The sequence below is a fragment of the Aristolochia californica genome, unplaced genomic scaffold, assembly GCF_029961685.1.
Source record: "Aristolochia californica isolate CCGP_79_NKW_82.1479 unplaced genomic scaffold, dmAriCali1.0.hap1 SCAF_1, whole genome shotgun sequence".
Taxonomy (NCBI): domain Eukaryota; kingdom Viridiplantae; phylum Streptophyta; class Magnoliopsida; order Piperales; family Aristolochiaceae; genus Aristolochia; species Aristolochia californica.
The window spans coordinates 55,369,407-55,394,558 of record NW_027181770.1 but is presented as its reverse complement, the minus strand read 5'-3'; the positions used below and the strand labels follow the sequence as shown (position 1 = coordinate 55,394,558).

General features: G+C 41.0%; 4 protein-coding genes across 4 annotated transcripts; 2 read left to right on the top strand and 2 right to left on the bottom strand.

The window, feature by feature from the left end:
• Positions 1-1,301: 1,301 nt before the first annotated feature.
• On the bottom strand, positions 1,302-2,048 carry LOC137961705 (glycine-rich protein 23-like). Its single transcript, XM_068808419.1, has one exon. It carries the CDS (start codon positions 2,005-2,007, stop codon positions 1,510-1,512), a length of 498 nt encoding a protein of 165 aa, XP_068664520.1. The 5' UTR covers positions 2,008-2,048; the 3' UTR covers positions 1,302-1,509.
• A 4,496-nt stretch (positions 2,049-6,544) lies between these two features.
• On the bottom strand, positions 6,545-14,637 carry LOC137948987 (glycine-rich cell wall structural protein-like). Its single transcript, XM_068795238.1, has 8 exons — positions 14,453-14,637; positions 14,267-14,332; positions 13,601-14,170; positions 13,505-13,564; positions 7,402-7,662; positions 7,033-7,119; positions 6,898-6,987; positions 6,545-6,837 (listed from the first exon to the last, which is right to left on the bottom strand). The coding sequence occupies exons 1-8, from the start codon at positions 14,622-14,624 to the stop codon at positions 6,545-6,547; spliced, it is 1,599 nt and encodes a 532-aa protein (XP_068651339.1). The 5' UTR covers positions 14,625-14,637.
• A 4,167-nt stretch (positions 14,638-18,804) lies between these two features.
• Positions 18,805-20,643, top strand: LOC137948978 (pentatricopeptide repeat-containing protein At3g29230-like). The gene has a single exon (XM_068795227.1). It carries the CDS (start codon positions 18,805-18,807, stop codon positions 20,641-20,643), a length of 1,839 nt encoding a protein of 612 aa, XP_068651328.1.
• Positions 20,644-22,280: 1,637 nt separating this feature from the next.
• Positions 22,281-23,504, top strand: LOC137961663 (uncharacterized). Its single transcript, XM_068808416.1, has one exon. The coding sequence runs from the start codon at positions 22,725-22,727 to the stop codon at positions 23,121-23,123; it is 399 nt and encodes a 132-aa protein (XP_068664517.1). The 5' UTR covers positions 22,281-22,724; the 3' UTR covers positions 23,124-23,504.
• Positions 23,505-25,152: the final 1,648 nt, after the last annotated feature.

Here is a 25,152-nt window from a genome sequence, read left to right as displayed (position 1 = left end):
TAATTTATAAATATTTTAAATGGATAATATATGGGTAAGATTTAAGAGTAAATTTTTTTCTATTTATAAATATTTTAAATAGATAATATATGGGTAAGACTTAAAAATAAAAAAAATTATTTATAAATATTTTAAATCCATACTAAATGGGTAAGAGTTAGATTATTTTATTTATAAATATTTAAAATTTCTAAATATTATTTTATAAATAAGGTGATAAATATATACAAATAAATTATATTTTTAAACTCTAAAATAGTTTTTTTGTATATTTTTTAAAAATTTTAAATATTTTAAATCGATAATATATGGGTAAGACTTAAGAGTAAGATTTTTTAAATTTATAAATATTTAAAATTTGTAAATATTATTATTTCGTAAATAAGGTGATAAAAATATACAAATAAATTGTATTTTTAAACTCTAAAATATTTTTTTTGTATTTTTTTAATTTATAAATATTTTAAATCTAATTAATTTACTTATTTTATTTTATTTTGTAAAATATGAAGAAAAAAAAGTGTAACGATAATTTTTTTAATTAATAAATATTTTAATTGATATTAAATGATGTTAAATAAGTAAGAGTTAATTTTTTAATTGTTTATTAAATTTTTTAAATAATTTTTTATTTTAGATATAAGGTAATAAAAAGTGTATGTGATTTTTTAATTTTTTTAAATTTATTCAAAATTTTATCATGTAATGACGTGGCAAATGACGTGTCAATAATAATGACGTGGCAGTCTATGTGTTCATATACAGTATTGCTCTGATGATGGAGCGACACGTAAGCAGTCAAAGCTTACGTGGCACATTTGACTGTCCACATATACAGTGGACCGGTCAAAGTTCGGTAGTTTTATAAATAATTTGTGGTCTTCGTTATTTTCATAAATAAGTTGTTTAAAACCGGTATTTTAGTAAAATTCCCTAAAATTATTGGCCTCGATTACAATTTTATAAACTCAGCGTGAGCTCGAGCTGCCAATCGATAAGTGCAGAACAGGGTTCTGAGTTCTGGATGTGAAATGGGCAGCTGATTGTTTTTATTTTTGTAAAGAGTTTCGTCATCTACACTCGTACCTGGTCAGGTGCTTAATTAATGTTGCTTCAGAGAGCAATAAATTTCTCTTTAGGAAGCTATTAGTTTGCGTCTGGAAGATCTTGAGCCCCGACTGAATCGAGGTTTTTTATTCATTTGCAGCCATTGTTAAGAGTTTTGCTCTTTGTATACATGTCTGCTTGCGACGATGAAGAGAGTAGACAGCAGAAGGAAACTCAAACAGAAAGCTTGCATCTCCGAGCTAAAACTCATTCATTAATTTTCTATCGTCTTTGTCAAGATAAAGCGGCAGACAAGAAACATGGTGACGTTCTAATGGAGCTTACAGAGAGTATGATACTGACTCGAAAGAACAAACAACTATCAAACAAACAGAAACTCGAACGCTAAGACCTAATGCATCACACAAACAAGCGAGTTACTTAATAACGGGATGGGTGAGATCACGGAAGAACGCCACCACCAGCACCACCACCATATCCAGCTCCACCGCCAGCTCCACCACCAGCGCCGCCAAGTCCGCCAACTCCACCACCAACGCCCCCAAGTCCGCCAGCTCCACCACCAGCGCCGCCAAGTCCGCCAAGTCCACCACCAACGCCCCCAAGTCCGCCTACTCCACCACCAGCGCCCCCAAGTCCGCCAACTCCACCACCAGCGCCCCCAAGTCCGCCAAGTCCACCAATGCCCCCAGCTCCTCCAAGCCCTCCAAGGCCACCCAACCCGCCGACGCCACCTGCTCCTCCTACTCCACCAGCACCGACGCCGCCCAGGACCGGGAACCCGACACCGGCGACACCTCCAGCTCCTGCGAACCCGCCAACCCCACCAAAGCCGATGAAGTTCTTCTCGTCCTTGAGACCGGCGTCACTGGGGATAGTCCTGCTGGTCGCCTGGATGACCACTAGGGCGAAAACGAACATGGATAACCACCTTGCCATCTCTCTCTCCCTCTTTCTGGGTTTGCCTCTCTACAACTCGAAGCTCCTTCTCTGGGTTCATGTGCGCTGCTTGGAGTGTGTTAAATAGGCAAGTGTAGGTGCTGATGGTTAAAGTAATAAAGAAGAACGTTAAATGCAATGGCCTTTACCTCTCCATCTGGCTACATATAACTATATTGAAAAAATATAGGACATCAAGAGTAAAGAATGGAAGACCATTAGACCTTCGTCCCCACTCTACTGTCTCGGGACACCGTGAGATGAAAGCTTAAAGTCTTTCTTCCGATGAGATTGCAAGACATCTAATTTACAGCATTTCACCGTTCCAAGTTAACCATTAACGCATAAAGGATGCGAGAAATTGTTGAGGACGAGATATATCGGAAAGCTCTGGACGTGGATGAAGTAAGAAGAGGGTAGTAATTAGACTGTCGATGTACAGCGGGCAGACTTCATTTCCATGACAGAGGGTAGGTTTGCGCCTTCAATTCACTTTCATGATATCAGTGTTCAAACCAGAGGCGCGGAAGATGTCTTCTAATGGAATTACCACGGCATCTGAATTTTCTCAGCAACGCACCATTCTCTACTTCCTGAGTATTAATGCTAACACAACAGAATCATAGCTTACCCAAGCATGGTTTGACCAAAACAGGAACTGACCTCTGCGTTCTCAGCCATGCAGTCAATCTACCAAACCTCAAAGAAACCAGCTAAGTTGTTCTGAAGTCGTTGTAGAAGAAATCTTGGGCATCCCACTCGCCTCTTTTGCCTGTCATCCGTAGTTTAGATGATTCAGCGCAGGTTCTGAAATCTCTGTACTTTTCTACCTTAATCATTCTTGCTATGATCAGATGACTTCTGCTGATGGTTCCGACGACTTAGCGATCACTGCTGTTATCACATTTTGGGATTGAAACCAAGAACCGAGTTTCTGAACTTCCTTGTTGCTAACTGCGAATGATAGTCGCTGAAATAGTCATCTTTGCTAAAAACTTCAGGAGAAACATTGTCAAGATAAACGTTTCCTTTCATGGCTCTACTTACCACTACCGTTAATTTATTCCGCCACCTTTTGACCAGTTTTTAACACCCTTTATACGATCTTTTAAGGCGTTTTAATTGCTATATTGGATGAACAGGGCAGAAATTAAGTCGATGAGATTACTGTGCCTGTACGAAACCAGTTAGGTCGATCCCGCCAAGATAAACCACATAATTGACATCAATATTGGTACTCTTTTAGTCTTCAATTGGCTCAACGGTGCCTGGCCCCATCAACATAGCGTATTTTCTCTATTGCTTCCGGTGCCAGATTTGATTTTCTAAGGAGGTGAGAAACTGAAGAGGAAAGGGAAAAAGGGGAAAAAAAAGAGAGATAGAGAGAAAAAAGAGGAAAGTGAGAGAAGACGATGAAGATGAACCGTGAAGGAGGAAGATAAAAGATGAAAGCGGGAGAAGAAACCAGGAGGCCATAATAAAGTGAAATTGTTCCTTCATGCTTCCACTACCTCAAAAGCTTTGGCAAGTAGTAAATTTCAGAAGAGGATATAAGTGTTAGTGTTAAGACTTGGCTTTCCGTACCTTAATCGACTAGTTTTTTCGAATTGTGTTGGTTAGGTACTTATATGGTATCAGATCAGGTTTGTCCCACGTCCCACGTTCGAATCCCCGTATGTTCGCATGTTTGGTGCGGGGACTTTGTATTTGCATTTGGCGGGGTGGGTGTTAGTGGTTGTAGTCAGATACATCCAATAAATGAGGACAATATTATCATTGTACAATATAGCAAATTATTTTTCTAACTCCATTAGTGTTATCTTGGATGAGAAGCCTCATTTAATAAAGAAACTCAAAATTTTTGTCGTTGTTTAGAAGTGACTCATATTTATTGTTAGATTTTAGGGTTGCATGCTTAGAAGGTTTAGGGTTTGAGAGATGTGAGTGGAAGAAGAAGAAGAAGGAAGGAGAGAAAGAGGGCAAGAGAGAAGAGAGAGCATGTGAGACTCTAAGAGGGATGAGATAAGAGAAAGAATAGGGCACAACTTTTTTAGCCCTTTCCCTTGCTCCTTATTTATAGATGTGAGGGTGTAAACCCTAGTACGTGAAGGAAAAGAGGAACCATCGACTTTACACATATATTACCATTATTTCCATCAACACTCTCCCTTAAGTTGGTGATAAAACATCAAAGATCCCCAGATTGGAACATGTTTATGAGAGGGGCTTTGCTTCAATGTTTTTTTTGTAAAAATGTCTGCTATTTGATTCTTAGACGGGATATATTGTAAAAATATCACACCAGCTTCAAAATTTTCTCGAATGAAGTAACAATCTATCTCGATGTGCTTTGTTATTTCATGAAACATTAGGTTGGTCATCTAATGAGATTGTTGAGGTTTATGTATGAATTGACTGGTAGCACTTACTGAATAAGATATATTAGGTACAATAGCCGTGAAGTAGATCAACTTACCAACTAATCGTTGGAACCTCCCAACATCAACATTGTTGAATTTAAGATCCCATGATTAATAAGGTAAACGAGCAACACAAGAGAAGGAGAAACCAAAGAGAAGGTGAATGAGGGAAGAGAAACGAGAGGAAGAAGAGAGAAAATGAAGAAGATGGACAAAAGTTAAGAGAGGGTTTGATAGAGAGAGAGAGGGAAAAAAATTGGTAAACATAAAAAAAAATTGATAATAAGATTCTTACAGAATTTAACTTGGCCATTAGAGAGAAAATTTTCTCATAATCAACTCCATAGCACTGAGTGTACCCCTTTGCTACTGGACGGGCCTTGAGATGGGCCACATAACCATCTAGATTCTGCTTAATAGTAAAGACCCATTTACAACCCACCTATTTCTTTCCAGAAGGAAGCTTAACCAAAGTCCAAGTCCGATTCTCATATAAGGCATTCATTTCCTCTTTCATTGCCACCTCCATCTTGGATGTCTCAGAGTTTCCTGATACGATTGTGGGACAGATAAAGAAGAGATAGATGCGAAGAATTGAGAACAAGAAGAAAACAAAGGATGGTGAGACACAAAATTTGAGATAGGATGAGAACTAGAAGGCCTAGTACAAGTCCTAGGTTCCTTCAGGGCCTAGTATAAAATGGTGGACCAAATATAGGAGGAAAAGATAGACATACCTCGAAAGGATCTGTAAACTCGATAGGTGTGGTAGTGACCGATGCTTCAGAGGGTTGAAGAGAGAGATCCACATCAAGGGGCACAACATCCTTTGAGGAATAAAATGATTTGTCTTAAAAAAAGGTTACATCCTTGGAGACAATCAATTTCCTAAGAGAGGGATTATAGAAAACATATCTTTTTTGGGTACTAGAGTAACTCAAAAAGATACATTTAATAGTTTTCGGATCCAACTTACTTTTCTATGGGGAAGGGGGTGTAAACACATGAGGTTTGATGAAATAATGTCATTATCCTTACAAAAGGATTGAAATTCTCTTGACAAGTACTCTTTGGCATTATTGGAACGAAGTACTTTTATCTTATTATCGAATTGAGTTGAGACAATAGCATGAAATGATTTAAATATAGAAAGGATTACAAACCTATCTTTGAATAAGAATAACCATGTAACTCGAGTAAAATCATCGAAATATTTGAGACACTTAATGGTCCGCATACATCTCCATCATTCAATTTTTTTGTTTTCGGGTTCATTTAAGTGGTCTATCATGGGCGGTTAGGTATTTATGAGTTTCAATTACCTCTCACCCACCGAGGTGGTATTGAGTGGAAGAGTGTCTCCACATAAGAGGAGGGGGAGGAATTAACAAAGCAATCGGGCTTCAAGGTTAGAGAAAAACAGCACTCGAACAATTTCTCCATTTGTAGTGATTTACCATGTGGGCCCATTTCTACATCTACAAATTCCAGAACTCCCCCCCTGCGCAGCCACCTCCACCTCCTGCCCGACAACCAACACCCCCCCGCCATCTCCTACCCCACCACCAAAGCCACCTCAACCGGCTCCTCCACAGAACCCAGATCCCTGGTCTCCACCCCTTCATAACCTACCGTGCTTAAACCCTTTCCGGGAAACCCATGGTGTAAACCCTGCTTAAACACACGCTTGGGTTTCGAAAGGAAATGCTTGTCCGCCTCAATACCGCTAGCCTCCGGTGAGCGAATCGCCGGAGAGGGTGAGTGTCAGTGGATGAGCAGCAGCACCAACTACCAGCTGGCTCTCTTCAATTCGCTTGATGGCTATCTATCCACTGCATCACGGAAGTATCCGAAGATATTCAAGGCGAAGTGATTGAAGATCAGATGATTCTTGTTCTGAAGTTATTAAAATGGCTGACAGTCCTTTTCTACGAATCCCATGCAACGGACATTACAAAAACTGTTACTTGATATTTAACAGTAGATGAGGAAATTAATTAATCATAGAGCTCTAAAAAGAAATGTAATCGAGCTTAATATAATCTTCCTCGAGGTTCTTTTACAAAAATAAGTTGTAGATCATTATTGGGAACGTCTCCTTTTTCTGCCACCATTTGTCAATGATCTCCACCTGTCCCGCCACCAAAGCCAGCACCAGCACCACCACCCATCCCGGTACCTCCTGCTGCGCCAAAACCATCGCCACCGCCGCCACCGCCGCCTCCAGCACCGCCTCCAGTGCCCACACCAAATCCACCACCCACTCCGAAACCACCACCTACACCACCAGCGCCACCCCCACCCCCACCCCCAAATCCGCCACCACCACCGGCTCCGCCTCCAATGCCACCACCGGCTCCAACACCTCCGCCAAATCCTCCACCAGCACCTCCACCTGCACCACCACCAGCTCCGCCTCCAAGTCCTCCACCAGCTCCAACTCCACCACCAGCCCCTCCTCCAATACCACCTCCTGCTCCTCCACCAGCTCCACCTCCTCCCCCAACACCGCCTCCTGCTCCTCCACCAGCTCCACCTCCTGCTCCTCCACCAGCCCCTCCTCCAATACCACCTCCTGCTCCTCCACCAGCCCCTCCTCCAATACCACCTCCTGCTCCTCCACCAGCTCCACCTCCTCCCCCAACACCGCCTCCTGCTCCTCCACCGGCTCCACCTCCTCCCCCAACACCACCTCCTGCTCCTCCACCCACACCACCTCCTGCTCCTCCTCCAACACCACCCCCAACTCCACCATGCCCGCCAACACCGCCACCTCCTCCAATACCACCGCCGGCTCCACCTCCTGCTCCTCCACCAGCTCCACCTCCTGCTCCTCCTCCAACACCACCCCCAACTCCACCATGCCCGCCAACACCGCCACCTCCTCCAATACCACCGCCAGCTCCACCTCCTACGCCACCATGCCCACCAAGACCACCTCCTCCTCCCAGTCCACCACCTCCACCTGCCCCACCGCCTAGTCCGCCACCTGCCCCACCGCCAACACCACCACCAGCTCCACCGCCTCCTCCTGCTCCACCTCCAATTCCACCACCGGCACCCCCACCAAGACCACCTCCAGCTCCGCCACCTAGTCCACCGCCTCCTCCTGCTCCACCACCGGCACCCCCACCAAGTCCACCGCCTCCTCCATTGCCACCACCCGCTCCACCACCAATTCCACCACCGGCACCCCCACCAAAACCACCTCCAGCTCCGCCACCTAGCCCACCGCCTCCTCCAATGCCACCACCCGCACCACCTCCAAGCCCACCACCTCCACCTGCCCCACCACCAATACCGCCCCCAGACCCACCGCCGAGTCCGCCACCTGCCCCACCACCAATACCTCCACCAGCTCCACCGCCAATTCCACTACCTCCTCCAGCGCCACCACCTCCACCTACGCCACCCCCAAATCCTCCGCCCTTCCCAAACCCGTGTCTGAAGCCTTTTTTATAAATCCCGTGTCCTAAGCCCCCTCCAAAGAAATGTTTATCTTCAGCAACCCCATTAACTTCTGCTGCAACGTCGCTCACTGGCAGAGCAAGTGCAACTACAGCAACGATGACATAGTATGCAACGCTGCAAACTCTCATTTTCACCCTAACTTTGGTCTCAACCACAGCAGCAACGACCAAGATAAACGTGACGAAGAAACTGAGGGAAAAGGAAAATACAGTGCCTGCTTGTGAGCTGAAGCATCCGAGTACGTATAGATATTTATAGGCTGTAGAAAGCTTTTACTATGGCTCCACCCACCAAAGATGGACGAGTAAATGAGAGACATGCTCTCATTGGCGAAGAGATTTAATTTCCCCAACTGCTGTCCAACTTTGCGACAGAAAGACTTTGACCTGGAATCCTCCTCAATCTCGAATTTTGTCTTGCAATAGTCAACCTTATATAAAAAACCAGCTCAAACTGAATAATTTGTAGGCTGCCAATCGCCACTTACATTAGAATTCTCTCGACTCCGCACGCCACTTGCTATCCTGGGGCAGAGAGCCACCGCCGACGCTTAGTTATAGTTTGAGAAGAGGCTCTACGGCGCAGCGGTGAGCTCATTTACTGCTTCTCCAGGCCTGGAAAGAAGACTTCGGTAGATGCAGGTTGCTATAGAAGTTTAGTTTAACCACATAAGAGAACATTGACCGTATACCATGTTGCTCTTATAGTGACCATATACCCAATTTACATGGTGGTTCTGGTAAATCTAAGCCACTTTTTATGGGCTTCCAAGGTAATATTAGCTTGAAGAGTTGTAAAACCAGCTTTTGTACTCTTGGCTCGAGATATGAACATAAGATCAGTATCAATCTAGGGAGAGGAGGTATTGGAGGGTGTCTTGAGAGAGAATTGGGAAGATCAACCTCTATACGACCTAGTCCATCTATGTGATAATTCAGAGGAGACAGAGGATTGGATATGGTGAAGATGAAAAAAATTTGTTAGCATAGAGTTGGGAGATGAAGTAGAATGTAGTGGTGGGTTCACAACTAGGACAAGTCATTCGAGAAGGTTCAGTTTGCTGACCATAGGGTGATTCTCGTGTTGCTTTTGATGAAAACGAAACTTAATTCATCTAATAATTTGCAAATATAAGTATTTTAGATACTTTGCCTTCAAGTGTCAATGCATCTCTAAAGCATCAAAATGATCAAACCTAACTCAAGACCTCAAACACTATTGCATGACCTCAAGCATCATTGAAGGACGTCTTTTTAAGAAGCACCCACAATGAAGAAGATAACGAAAAGACTAGAGTTCAAGTATAATACTCAAATATCCAAACTCAGTCACTTGTGTAAGAGAGTATTTTAGACTCCCTTCCTTAAGTACAAGTGTAAAATCAAAGTTTTAGGTCATAATTTGTATTTAGACATATTTAGGAACATCATAAATATCATTTAAAACATGTTAGAAAAATATTCCCATGCTTTAAAGACAACATTATTGAACTGACATTGGAATGATCAATCAATCACTAGTAATGATCGAACATCCCAAACAGTGAAGGGCAGAAATATAAAGCACGATTGATCAACTATAAGTGATTGGTCGATCATCCAAAACATGACCTTTTCATTCTATAAAGCATGATCGATCATCCCACTTGAATTGATCGATCATTTCTACCCAGGCAAACAAATTTTACAATGATCAATCATCCCATCTGATTGATCGATTAGACAAAATTTTGCCAGTAAATGACATAAAGTATGATTGATCATACTTGTAATGCACAACCAGAGGGAATTCTATTTGATCAATTATCCCCTAGTCAATGATCGATCAACTTAATTTTTCTCGACCCACGACAACATATTGAACAATCAGTCCATCGATAAGTCATTGTTTGACAAAAAATTAGTCGTTATGATCAATTGATAAATCGATGTACTGATTTTTGTAAACGGACAAATAACGACTAGTTTGAGATATTTCAACTCGGACCGAGCCGCACCAACCTGACCAAGTCAACTTGGACCAACTCGGTCCAAGTCAGCCTAACTCGACCATCTCTACTTGGTCTCCTGACTTGAAGTGACTCATTTATTGACAAGGATTATTATTACTCGGTCATCATATTATTTGGTTAACAACTTTTGGATGGACTCTCAGAGAATTATTTTATGTGTCATTTTTAAGGATTTCCATTATTTGATACGTGTTATTTGAGCCAATACCCATTTCTGTTGTTGCTATTATGTCTCTCTGACAGAAACATTATTATTGAAGGACTTCTCGGTTGCTGACTGTTGTCAGAATTATTTATTCTGATGAAGAAAAAAGCACATGGTAGCCACAACATAGTATCTTTCGGTCATTCCCCATTACCCTCTTATTATTTGTTAAAATCACTTCTAAGCAATGCTTATACCCACTACCTATAGGGGATAGGAGTGAACCCAACATCTAGCGTGAGTCAAATCTATTATTAACCTAAGAGGTGGTTTTTGAGCTACCCTGAGAAAGTGGGTATACTCTGTGCCCCACTATTGGGCTTCATTTTCTCCTTTGAAATATTGTGTGGAGAGTATTTGTAACTATGACCATTTGAGTGGAGTATGAATTTTTGTTATATAGCTAGGAGTATTTGTTTTCTTTCACCATTACTATGCTTGTTGGGTCTCTAGACAAGAACAAAGAGATCACCAGTTTGAGGGGGAGTGTTGGAAGATATGATGGATTGTTATTTTATACGAGAAGATCTAATATACCATTTACAACAAGCTAGACATTTATGATGTTCTCTTACCCCCAACTTGAGGGGGAATGTTGGAAGATGGGCCCAAACCCACACGTCCAAGTGTGTGTTAGAAGATGGGATTATGCCCACACGACCAAGGAAGGTCCACACTATTGAATTTATGGAAAAGAGAAATACTTCATTGACTTCATTAACTTATAATAATCAGAGTACATAACTTCTATTTATAATAGAGGAAGGTAGTAGAGTCCAATTACAATAATACTACCTTTGTCCCAATTACACTCAAACTCTAACACTTAAAAGATAAGTCTTAGCATAATTAAATAACTCAATATAGATAAAAGACACACATAACTCAAACTAGAACTCTTCTAAGATGTGACCATAAGATAAAGATGCCTTTGTGAGTCCTTGATCTTCCAACTTATGTAATAAGGATGCCAGCTCATGGTAATCATAGTGGGTCCTACTTCTTATGTGATTGGGCCCATCTTGTGGGCCTTCCTTGGTCGTGTAGGCTTAGGCATATCTTCCTACACACACATCCAAGAGAGGTAGACGATAGGCTCAAACCCATAGACCAAGGAAGACCCACACATTGGTGGCATGATGGTAAATAAATAGTCATTTTATAAAGATGGCATTGATGTAATTAGTTTAAGTTTCAAATACATAATTATAATATTATAATTTATTCATCTATAAATTGTGCTTCAAGGGGAGGGTTTGGACACAAGTCCATAACCTTTTTCTTCCTCATGTTTTCTCCCCAATATGATGTCTCTCATTTTATCCATCTGCTAATTCATGTAGTCCTGAAAATCAATGAGAGCTAGAATCTCTTTTAGAATTCCAGATTTTAGAGCTTTTTAAAATAGTGAAATTTTCCCATGCAAGGGTTTTTAGGAGGTGACTACTATGATGGGGGCATCGATAACAAAAAAATATCTTTGTCCCTATAGTATGTGCATATTTCAATTTACTTTGAATTGTTTTATGCATGATTTTTAGTTACGTGCACAACTTGATTTTAATTTGAAAATCTCAATTCACTCCCCTCTTGAGAAGCAACCTTGGCCAACACAATTGGTCGAAAATGCTAGAAGATGGTAACTTAGCTGGAAGGTTCAGCCATTTGCTAGAAGTTCTCAGATATTTAAACTTCAATTTAAATACTCATTTTGCAAACAAGTCATTAGCCTATAGCTAGAAGATGGTTTAATATCAAATATTTGGAGCATGTAACATATGGAAATCAATTTTCATAAAATAGAGCAAGGTGTGAGTGAATATTTGCCTGAGCTAGGACAATAGCGACTAAAACCTTTACATTCATCTTGATAGCCAAGAAAAACACAAGACCTTGATCATTTTGTTTTCACTACAATCATGCAAAATAATTACAACAAGCATAGAGATCCAAATAATCTATTTTGAGGGTAAATCTGAATATCATTAGAGAGAGGAGAGTAAGAACTTTTAGCTTCCAACGAGAGAGAGGATAGCCTATTAATGAGGTAAATATGAAATTTAGGTTACATGCCAATTCCAAAATGACTAGCCTTTTTTAAAAACCTTTCCCAAGATCTTTCTTCTCATTAGTCTTTGTGGGATTATTTTTCAGCAGTTGGCCCCGTTGGAAGATTATTATTCTTTGTGTTTTCTTACAGAAAATTATTTGTAATGGAGTAAAGGGAGCATGAGCATCATTGTCTTCTATTAGTGTTTTATGTTATAAATGGGTGAGAAGAGCAAACCCTAATAATCCGCTTCCCAACGTGAATAATTCTTTTCTAGCTTTCTTTCACTCCTCCCATGTTTCTTCTTTATTTTTATAATATCATAATATTTCACATAGTATCAGAGCATTTTATGATCCTGAGATGGGGAATGAAAAAATGACGGAGAAGAAGGGGAGGAAGAAGAAGAAGGAAAAGTAGAAGATATCAAGGAGAAAAAATGAAGAAGAAAAAGAAGTACTTTTCCCTGAGTGCCTGTTCCTACACCCATTCTTCCTTAGACTTCACACCATCATACCAGAATTTTTATATTTAAAAATTATATATTGGTTGAAAGATCACTAAGTCTAGTTTTCAACTCAAAAAGAATTTTTGAAATTAGAGTTTCCTACAAAGAGAAAATAAAATAACACATGTAGTAACAAAGGTCAGACATCAAGAAGGTAAAGGGATTAGGGGTATTATTATCTTTTATTAATCTTTTATGCTATAAATAATCGAGAAAATGGATCCCTAATAATCCATTTCCACAATTCAATGGGAATGACTCTTTTCCAGGTCTCTCTCCTCCCATGTTTCTCTCTTTTTCTTGTAATATCTTGAAATTTCACAAAGATAATCTCTATTATGTGTTCTTCTTTTTCTTCCTTATTGATGTTTTCCGATCCTAGTACCTGTTACTTCCCTAAAGTTCAAACCTCCATACCACAATTTACATAGTAAAAATTCGATATTGAAAAAAAGGAATTTGAGTCTATTTTCCAACATAAAATGATTTTTGTCAATTGAATTTCTCCAAAAAGAGAAATCAACATTTGAAGCAACAAAGATTTGATAATAAGATTTGTTCAAATAATAGAAAAAATGCTTCATTTTTTTAGGCATTTTATACTATTAAGAACGAGACTTTACATAGATAAATTCTTATGAGAATATTGTAATTGACGATAATAACACTAAGACAATCCTAGTCTCAACTTTGCATGACAATCATAATACATTTTCCTAAATTAAAACCACCATGACTTGACTAGCTTAATCTACTTTTCCAATTCTTCCGTCTCCACCTCTGAATCAGCCACCTCCTCACATTCCTCCGCCTCCACCACCAATCCCACCACCTTTTCCGAATCCACCGCCAATGCCTCCTCCTTTGCCAAATCCTCCACCAAAGCCACCTCCTTTACCAATATAGCCACCAAGTCCACCTCCTTTACCAATGCCACCGCCTTTTCCAATATCTCCACCTAGTCCACCACCTTTGCCGATGCCTCCACCGAAGCCGCCAACTTTACCAATGCCACCTCCAAAGCCACCACCTTTGCCTATGCCTCCACCAAAGCCACCTCCTTTGCCAAAACCTCCACCTATACCACCTCCTTTGCCAAAACCTCCACCTATACCACCTCCTTTGCCAAAACCTCCAACAATGCCACCACCTTTGCCAAAGCCACCACCAATGCCACCGCCTTTGCCAAAACCTCCACCTATACCACCTCCTTTGCCAAAACCTCCAACAATGCCGCCACCCTTGCCAAAGCCACCACCAATGCCACCTCCTTTGCCAAAACCTCCACCTATACCACCTCCTTTGCCAAAACCTCCACCAATGCCGCCACCCTTGCCAAAGCCTCCACCTATACCACCTCCTTTGCCAAAACCTCCAACAATGCCGCCACCCTTGCCAAAGCCACCACCAATGCCACCCCCTTTGCCAAAACCTCCACCTATACCACCTCCTTTGCCAAAGCCACTACCAATGCCGCCACCCTTGCCAAAGCCTCCACCTATACCACCTCCTTTGCCAAAACCTCCAACAATGCCGCCACCCTTGCCAAAGCCACCACCAATGCCACCTCCTTTGCCAAAACCTCCACCTATACCACCTCCTTTGCCAAAACCTCCACCAATGCCGCCACCCTTGCCAAAGCCACCACCAATGCCACCTCCTTTGCCAAAACCTCCAACAATGCCGCCACCCTTGCCAAAGCCACCACCAACCCCGTGGCCACCCCCTAAACCAATGCCTTTTCCAATGCCGCCCACAAATCCGGCGCCACCTCCGAAACCGCCACCGAACCCTCCTCCAAACCCGCCACCTTTGCCAACCCCAATGAACGTCTTTTCCTCATCGACGCTATCCTTCTTGATAGTGGAAACGTCCTTCGCGGCAACACTCGCTACGAGGACATTGAAGCAGAGAAATGACAAAAGAACCACTCTCCTGACTTCGGTCCTCATGTCGTTGGGGTGTCGGATGAGAGAGTGTGAGTGACTGCATCATGAACGAGGATGGCTTTTATAGAACAGCAGTGAACTTTCGTCTTCAATGCCTCCAACTGTTTGCTCATCGTCCCTTAAATGTCTATTTATCACGACGCTGCTGTGTAGGTGGGATTCTGACTTTGATGCCCGTGGCATGCCAGCAACAGCAAGCACCTACATGACTGTCGATTCAATTCCGAAGTCGAAACAAAAACAAAATTTCCCACTCCGTCTCCTTCCTCGGTATTACCATGATTGATGAACAGCGCTAGCATCCATGACTGAACATGCAAACGTTAATGAAGATGGGTATGTCATGGGTCCTTAGAAAACCTGCCCACAAGCTTTGTCGATGTCAATAATGTGGTTAAACTCTAAATCTATGGCGATCACATGTAGCTGTCTTATCTGAGCTTGTGAAAACAGTTCGCTCAGGACGTCCTCCATTAAAGAGAAAAAAAGATCCGAAAGAAACAGTACAGATTAATCTCAGCTGTACCACGCCATCAGATATTAGTTTTTTGAGCTTCTTGTTGCCTTTTCCTTTTCTGCTTGCTCTTTACGGTGTCGATTTGAAGCAGGATCACATGTTACGTTTGAAGAGCAAAAGCGCAAAAATCAATAAATTGATAGGGACCGAAAAGAAGACAGTTGCCAAGAGTTGATATCTACCAGAACAACATAAATTGCAGGCCTTCTCTGCGATCTTAACTATTGGTAGGTGATAAAAACACAAGTGCATACAACCTCTGTCCAAGCCATTAAATTGTTTCGAAATGATACTCAGTTTCTTAAGAAATCTCGTTGAGATGGTTTAATCATAAGTGAGCACCACGATTGTTGCCATGGAAGGCAGGACAAATGACCCGGCGAACAGCCAATTTACAAGTTTGAACTAACAAAAAAAAAAAAAAAAAAGCCTATTTATAGGGTAATGTTAGTCATACAAGGATAAACCGAGGGGTGGTGTATATGTTTATTCAAATCTCAATTTACCAATTGTAATTGGACAATTACCACTTTATGTGCACACATATAAAAAAAATGCAATTTATCAATCACCACAATGAACACAAATTTTTATAGTGGTTCATGATCGTATTTCAGATTGCTAATCCAATCTTAGGAAACTCTCCACCATGGAATTAAAATATCCCTAATCAGTAGCCAAACGACATCTACATCAACACACTACAAATCGAATTAGCCTTTTCAAAATACTACTTAGAGGAGGCAATCCAAAATTGGTTTTAAAATCACTATACACAAGAAAAAAATGGGAGCTTCGAATTTCACTATAATAGGCTTTCTAAACAGTGAAAGACCCAAAATCACTTAAATAATTGCGATCAAAATAGTAAAAAGAGTAGCTATTTGAGAGTTGATTAGCCCAAAAATGATACTTTTTCATTTTTCAAAATTGGCCAAAACGATTTGAAATTTCTCAAAATAATCATGTAAATCCATGATTTGAGCACTAAACACATTGGTAAATCACTTATAACTAATAGTGCTATACATTGGCTGAGTCAAATTAGTGAAGCATTTTCACATTTCAAAATTAGACCATGTCATCTGATCAAGTTGTCTTTGCTCGATCAACCTTGTAAAATGCTTCAATATCTTTTCTTCATGATGTTTGATTGATGAATCGATCAAGTGACAATAGAGAATTTTTTGTTTCATGCCGCCCAATCGACTTCAGTTGATCAACCTTCATAAAATGCTTTTATCTCTTTGTTTTTAGGCTATTAGATTAATGGTTCGTGACAATAGATAATTTTCTTTTAAAGATCGTTTGGTCGACCTTCTACAATCCCTCTTTTTCTTTAGACCTAGGCGTACAATCACGTAGAGACTTCTTTGTTTATTGTCTCCCAGTCGAGTTGCAGTAGTGTAATCGGCCTTCATCATTTCCTTTTTGTATGTAACATCCAATTGATAACAATAATTAGTATCATAGCAGTAGTAGATTCATAGACAAGACTTGTTATACTGACATGGGTTTTTGCCTTACTCCAGAAACATAACCATCAACAAATCGATCATCCACCGAGCAATAACAAATTTGGAATTCTAAAAAACTCATAGCTACGAGTCCTGAAAATCAATGTTCTGATACCGTGTTGATTTTCAGGACTCCATGGATTACATCCTGGGTAAGGAAGAGAAGGAAGAAAAAAGAGAGCACTTGAGGAAGAAAGGGGAGAATAATGAGGTTATGGACTTAATCCAAACTCTCCCCTTTAAACTCTATTTATAAATGATAGAAGTACAATATTATAATTCTACCCTTCACCCTAGTAAGAGTGAAGGAGAGACATAAAGCATAAACTAATTATATCAATGACACCCTATTTATATCATATCTTCCAACAACAAAAAGCTGGAAAAAGTGTTGATTAATCATTGGAACGGTCTAATCGATCAATTATGTATAACAATTATATTTTATAGTTTTCTAAGCCTATAGATCGATCAAGACATCTATCAACAAGTTTCAACCTTTCAAAAAACTCATTGATCGATCAACCCAATTTGATTGATTGATTATGCTTCATAACATCGGCTATGCAAAATTTTGTATGATCAATCATGCAATCGGGGATGATCGATCATGCCATATGCCAATGTACTATTTTGATATACATAAAAAAATATGATATTCAAGTAAGGCACATGTGGAAAAAAGAACATGAATGTCTATCCTAGGCTAAACTCATGATTTTTTAAGTTTAAGTTCATTTTTAATGGAAACACCCTCACTCATTACTAATCTCGAGCTAGCTAGTCTAAGGAGGATTGCTCATGCCTAATTCTTCCTTCTAACTTAGGGAATCAACCAATTCCAATGGGCTAGTGAAATTGTTTGCTCATTTTTTTTTATAAGAACAAACTCAATTTTGATTGGCCTAATTGAACCATTTCTTGAGTAAAGTATTGTCCAATGTGTTCGGACTGAGATTGGCTAGTTAGGTTCGCCCTTAGGGCTCAAATTATCATCATTGATAGGATATAGTTGAATGTTGAGTACCAAATACATAAGTACCGAAAAGAAATCTTTTTACATCTACTATATGTGATTCTCTAAGAACGGATCAGAATCTAGCACATAGGGAAAAGTATAAGCATAATGCACTAGCTGCCAAGAAAGGTAGAGACCCTATTATATCATTTGGGTTTCTATGGGTCTGCCAGAGTCATCCTCGTCAAAGGATGCACTAAAATGGGTGTACATGACTCATCTTTGTCAAAGTTTTACTAGAGTCACACTTGTAGATTATATGCTTGAAAGGTTAATGACTTGGTCACCAACATTGCTAACCACATATTCACAACCTATCCTTGACAAAGTTGAGCAACAAAAAGGCAAAGTTGATTGTATCCCATCTCTTATTGGACATTGCTAGTGGCAAGTAGATGATAACATGGAGAGGTGCTTAAAGCAATTGTCTTTGGTTAATGTTATTCGCGATGAGCTTGAGCTATCAATTTAGTCTCGAGAAGCGCTTATCAAAGTCCTCTCGTCACTAGATAAGTTGGTTGTAGAAGTGGAGCAACTCAAGATCCTTCCCATTGATCCATTAGATACTACATGTTCTATGTATGTTGTGCATCTCCGTTAGGGAGGAAGACCTACATATTGGTTCAAAATCATATGACTGCCTCTCTTTGTGTCCGAGCACATAAGAGATTAGTAAGTGAATTGAATCCTCCTTGATTGTGGTTTTGAAGTCAACACTCTCCCTATCCGAACCATGAATATTAGGGTTACGATAAATGACATTGCAAAAACCACCTTGGTGATCCAAGGTTTCAAACAAGAGGGTCAAAAGGTGTCTGTGATGATCCAGCTCGAACTCCTTACTAGTGAAATGGTCATTGGTGCTCTATTTACAACCATGAGACCTTACATCACTTAAAACTTTGTAACTCTTTTGTTGAACTTACCATTCATGCCATTTTGTGGATTAACTATATAAATATACTAGAAAGAAGTAGAAATTGATAAGATCACATTTGAAGAGTAATTAACATTATATTATATAGTTATTGGTAGCAATAACTACTTCAAATCAGGGAAACTTGTACGTAAGGTTTAATACTCCAAGAAGCATAGAAGCATCTGCCGGATGAAGCATCTGACCGGCACTGCATGACTCCATACTTCTCGGTGTCGAATCTTTGCCTCCATGAAACACCCACATCAAGTTGGAGCTCCACAGAAGTTTTACTGCCGATGTTTTCGGCGTTGTCGTCGAGAAAACTGTACTTCCTTGCCAGAGGCTGCACATCCATGAGGCAAGCCAAACAAATTCTCTCGAAACTCTATCAAAACGACATTTTTAACCACCCTTCCTGTGTCTCAGCAATCCTCTCTTACTCTGCTACCTCTCCGCAGCCTGACCTCCATTTCGCCACTTTACTTTTTTCCCACTTGGAGCAGCCAACTGCCTTTGCCTACAATTCGATTATCAGAGGTTTTACGAATACTAACCAACCCACTCAAGCATTTCTGTTTTACTTGCAAATGATTCGGGAGAAGCCTATGTGCGACAATTTCACATTCCCTTTCGTTGCTAAAGCTTGTGCGCTTCTATTAGCTGTCGAAACCGGTAAAGCCGTTCATGGACAAGTTCTGCGGATGGGATTTTCTTCGGATCCCTTCGTACAAAGCAGTCTGGTTAAAATGTATGCGAAATTTTGTGATACTGATGCTGCCCGCGAGATTTTCAATGAAACTGGTGCTAGGGATTGTGTTTTGTGGAATTCAATGATTAGTGGGTATTTGGATTGCGGTCAGTTGGAATCTGCACGTGACTTGTTCTGGGAAATGCCTCATAAGAACGTCGAAACGTTCAATGCGATGATGGGAGGATATGTGAAACAAAGTTGTCTTGAAAATGCCCAGCAAATTTTTGAAGTCATGACTCAAAGAGATGTTGTATCGTGGAACACTATGATCGGAGCATTTGCAAGATGCGGATTAGTAGAGACTGCTCGGAAACTTTTTGATGATGCACCTGAGAGAAATGTTACTACTTGGAGTGCTATCATTTCAGGTTTCACTCAAAGCAGCCAGTTCAAAGCGTCTCTTGAAATGTTTAAGGGGATGTTGGCTGAGGGATTGAGGCCAAATCAAGCAATTTTAGTAAGTGTTATCTCTTCATGTGCACAGCTTGGGGCTCTTGAGCAGGGGGTTTGGGTTCATGGTTTTATTGAAAAGCTAGGGGTTGAGATGGATGACATATTAGGTTCCTCTCTCATAGACATGTACTCGAAATGCGGTATGCTACATGGTTCAACTTTGGTGTTTGATAAGATAGTGAAGAAGGATGTCTGTTCATGGACTGCAATGATATATGGACTTGCAGTTCATGGGCATTCCCTTGAAGCACTTGAATTATTTAATGAGATGGATGAAATGGGGATTAGACCAAATGGCATCACCTTCATCGCTATCCTATGTGCTTGCTCTCACGCAGGGCTTGTCAATATGGGAAAGGACATCTTTTCTAGGATGGATCAAGTCTATAATATTAAGCCAAGTATTGAGCATTACACATGCTTGGTTGATCTTCTAAGTAGGGCCAACCACCTAGAGGAAGCTCAGGAGCTTATCAAGACGATGCCAGTGGAGCCTGATGCATTTGTATTTGGAGCTCTGCTTAGTGGATTTAAGATGCACAGAAGATCTTGTTTGGAGAGCGAGTTTTGGGGGAAGGAGCTTGGAAGACGATTGGATCTTAACAATGGCGCATCTTATGTCCTCATGTCAAATATATATGCTTCCACTAAGCAATGGGATGAAGTTGCTAGGATGAGAAAAGTGATGGCAGGAATGGGAGTGAAGAAGATTCCTGGATGCAGCTCAATTGATGTTGATAGAGTTGTCCATGAATTTTTAGCTGGTGGTATGTTACATCCACAATCTACAAGAATCTATGAGATGTTGCATCAAATTTACAGAGAAATGGAGATGCAAGATATCTGAGACTTGAAGGAAGAGACCCCAGTCCAATGTACATGCATCTTCCTGAAAATGTAAGTTGTCAGCCAACTCTTACCAGGTCTGACATTATCAGTGATTTTTTATGAAATTGTATAGATCTCTTGTAGTTTCTAAATGGAATACAGGGTTGGAATAGGCCTCTCCTTGTCTTTGCTTGTTGAAGTTGTGAAGGTACAAGACCAATAAAATTGTCTCACTGATGCAAAACTTGGTATTAAGGCTACTAACAGCCAGCTGATTCACTGATCTTGATTGAAATAACAAGGAGCATTTTCAGAAATTGGAGCTTAATTTGTTGCAAAGCAATTTGCATGGTATTGGTAAAACATTTATTACACTAAAGCAAAAGTGGTTGAAAGAATCAAAGGTTATATTCTTGCTTGTAGCAATAAAGAAAGTGAGATAAAGGGTAAGTATAGAGATTTATGATTAGTTTAAGGTGTGAAAGTGAAGTAACACATCTCTTTATATCTTTTTTTTCTCTAATACATAAAGACAGTGCTGTCGTTTGGTTATTAATAAAAATTTGAAAAAAGATTTACTTTTGGAAGGTTGAAGTCCCTTACAGTTGGGTTTGAATAGGCAGTTTGTCTTGGTATTAGGCAAGCCTCAAATTGCACAAAACTAGTAACCCTAACCCTAACTCAGATTGATCAAATATGATAGTTACCTATGTATTAACATTAGGTTGGTCTCTCCAATGCTATCTCATCTCATTAACACTATACAACTTCATTTATCGAATTAGATTATGTCAGAGGTGGCTCCGGTTCACCTCTTGAGTAGGTTGGTTTTCCGTATTTAAACAACTAGTCTTTTAGGTTGTATTGGTCAACCTCTTGACATGATATCAGAGCTAGGTCCGGCACGTCCCACCTTCGAATCCCGCGGGTAGCGGTAAGGGGTGGGGTAGGTGTCAGTGGTGGTTCCGGTCTACCTCTCTTGAGTAGGTTGGTTTTCCGCACTTAAACGATTAGTCTTTTAGGTTGTATTGGTCAACTTCTTCACATATTAAACCATCGTTGATTGAACCAGGTCTAATTGGACTATTTCTTATATTTTTATATATAAATTATTTAATTGAAATTGGAAATGCATCAATCTTTGTTTAGTTGATGCTATCTTTTCTATATAGATAGTTATGGCTTTGAATCCTCTCTCTCGTAAAATGATTGAATTGGATTTAATTAATCGGTTCGGTTCAAGTTCGAACCAGAATAACCAGCCAAGTAATTATTTTTATAAACTGAAAACCATTTTCTTTGGGTGAGACAGAAAATACTAGAATCCCAATTCAATCGAATTGGACCACCAGTTCGTTTTCTTTATGTGACACTACTTTTCGATTATGGGACCATTTAAATTGAACAAGCAAGGGAAGCTCGCCCTAGCCTAAGCCCAATTTGCGTGGGCTGGGCCTGAAAGAAGGATAGGGCGTTTAAGTCATTTCATATACGAAAAGAGAATTTACATTTTGACTGAAAGAAGAAAAGGGCGTTTAAGTCATTTCAATTAGAAAAGGGCATTCCGGATATTTCTCAGAAAGGACGGGGCCTTCCGAGACTCCCAACTATATAAATACGACCCCGACTCTGCAAAATCCTCTTCTCCACATCTCCGAGACCTCTCTCTTCCTAACCCCCTCCTGCGCCTTCTTCGCCTCTTTCGCTCTCTCCCGCTCAATACTTCCAATCTTCGCTTTTTCTCGGGCTAGCGGTTGCCTTCTGCGGTGGCGGCGGCAGACCCTGCCCTGTATAGGATTCAACAGTATTCCGGCGGAGATTCCCGATTCCGGCGTGCATCGATTTTTAGCGACCGACCGATAGAACAAAACCCCTCTTTTCTCTCTCTATCTTCCTCCCGTTTGGATTAATTTCGGTTATTTTTCCCCTTTCTTCTGACACCCCCTGGGACTTGTGATTTTACTTTTATGCCCTTTGGATTCGGTTCGGGTCTTCGTCTCTGTTGTATAAGTCATTCCAATTTCTCGCGAGTCGACAGTCCCTTCGCCGTATTCCGTTTCGGAATGACTCAGGCCGCTGACGTGGCACGTGATTGAGGGGATGTCGAAAAGCCTGCATCGCGCCTCTTCGACACTCGGGTTGTCGAGGAAGCGGAAAGAGAGAGATGGAGGCGTAGCCTCGACGGCGTTGGCCTTGATTTCTCCAGCCGAGCCGACGGCTAATCGGCTCTTAGCCGGCTACCTGGCGCACGAGTTCCTCACCAACGGCACGCTCTTCGGCCAGAAGTGGGACCCATCTCGGGCCGTGGCTGCCCCTCTGTCCTGCCCTTCCGACTCGAAGAAGCCCCGTCGAGGCGATCCCATAGCGACGGCGGCGCCGGCCCCAGCCCCAACAAAGCCCCATGGCTATGCTGACGTGGCAAAGCTCTTGAAGACGGATGGGGCCCACATTCCCGGAATCGTTAACCCCACCGAGCTCGCGCGCTGGCTTCAGATCTGATCCGAATCGGAAGCTGCTGACGATGGCCGGAGCGGCAGTGGTCGTGCGGCGAGCGATCTACGTAAGCGGAGCTGCTCTCCTCACATTTTCCGTCAAACGTGCGTGGTCTGGAGTGAGCCGAGTTCGGATTTTTTACTCTCAGATTGGAGCGGCAAATTGTGCTCCCTGCAATCAAGATTCAAGGGATTCGCTGCCCTCGAGTACGGATGCTGCGAATCTTATCCCGGTCTCGAGGTCGTGCACTTCATAGTGTTCTAGCTGGACTTTCAGGAAGGAGAGAAGGCGAAAATCTTATCTGTTTTTGTTTTCCAATTTGTAGCTTTGAACTCATGTATTTGTACGTGGATCATTTTCGAAGTATATATATCAATGCCGCTTTGTCTATAACTCAACTCGCTGACAAAATTTGCAGATTCTTATTTCGATCGCTCTTTCACTTGAACGATCGATCTTTTTTTTTTCCCTATTTTGTTGCAAGTGTAGGAAGCTGGCGAATGTTGATGGCGGGCGGGTGGACGGAGGAGGAAGGAATCCCATGACCGTGACTGCTTCATCAACCACCATGCTTACGCCGTGCCTGCTCGCAACTCTGTCCATCTATCGTGCGTTATGCGCATGCATTTTGCATGCGATCCAGGTGGTTCAGATACAGCAGGCGACGGATATATTCTACCTCCTTTTCTTACATGCGAAACTCCGTGCTCCAACGTTCGGGTTTGTAAATGTTTCAGTCCGAAAATGGTGAGATCTGTACTCCAATTTCCTCCAAGTAAAAAGAAGGAAAAATGCATGTACTTTCTCAGGAAGGCGACCGACGTTAAACCATTGTTGGAGATTATTCTCATTCATGGAATTGCCTGCACAAAGAATCTGAGATAAGGAGATTCGTTTTCAAAGGATAGCAGCAGGAGAAGATTTGTATTCAGCAAACCCAGAAACTGCGGCTCGAGAAGAAGCTGATTCGGATAACCCTCGTTGGTCCCCAAAATTGGTGCGTCCATCTTTCATCTCTCCGGCATCTGATATTGAGCATATGTCTGGTTCTTTTCCACTGTTGCCGGAGAAGAGAAGGAGATGGTTTGCGCCAATTGTCCAAGGCCATCTGGATCTTTTCGAAAAGGACTGACGGGCAAATATGTGACTCGTTGGCAAGGCCTCATCATTCCTTTTTACCAAGTCTGTGCTCTGATGCCATTGGTAAGCTCTGCAATCTGATGGCCAAGAGGGCCCAAATTGGATTGTGATAGACGAATTTGTGTAATTATGTGAGGAAGATTCAGAAAGGCAGAGACAGAATTGGTTGAGAGGCTGGCCGGTGGCCGGTGGGGTCGGTCATATTTATAATTTTTCTCCGGCGCACGACGCACGGAAGAGCAGCCTCTTCCGTTCCAAGTAGGAAAGGCCTTTGACAGTTCATATTTGATAAATTATTATCACTATATCAATAAGTTGTTTTATATATTATTTATTTATCTATTTGTCAGGTGATAGAACAAATAATTAGGTAAATAAATACAAATCATAATTAAGAAAATTAATTTAAATAAATTTAAAGAATTTTTGTTCCATTTTTAAACTTCTAATTGGGAATTCCGATCATGGCTCCTATTTTAAATAAATCAATTTAATTTTTTACTCTTTTCATAAAAATATTATTTCTAATTTTCCTTGGAAATTTCTAAAAAAAATCATGTAATTTCCTTAGGTTTAAGGTTTAGGTCTCTACATTGTGCTTGTTAGCTAACAAGTCAAAATCTCCCATCAACAAGCAATTGCAGGGTTGAAGTGCTTTCGTAGTTTACCCGATATAATTCGACTTTTGACTAAAGACTTCCAAATCACGTTTTGGGTGTACAACTAACACGTTACCCATGGATCGACCAGTAGGGGTGGCATCAACCCAAGCCAAACTCGAACCTGCATATGTTCAAGATTAGCTTGATTTAAATACTTTGAACTTGAGCTCAAGCTTAGCCTCGAGCGTAAAATTGGAATCAAGTTTAAGCCCAAAAATTTTAACTGATTTTGA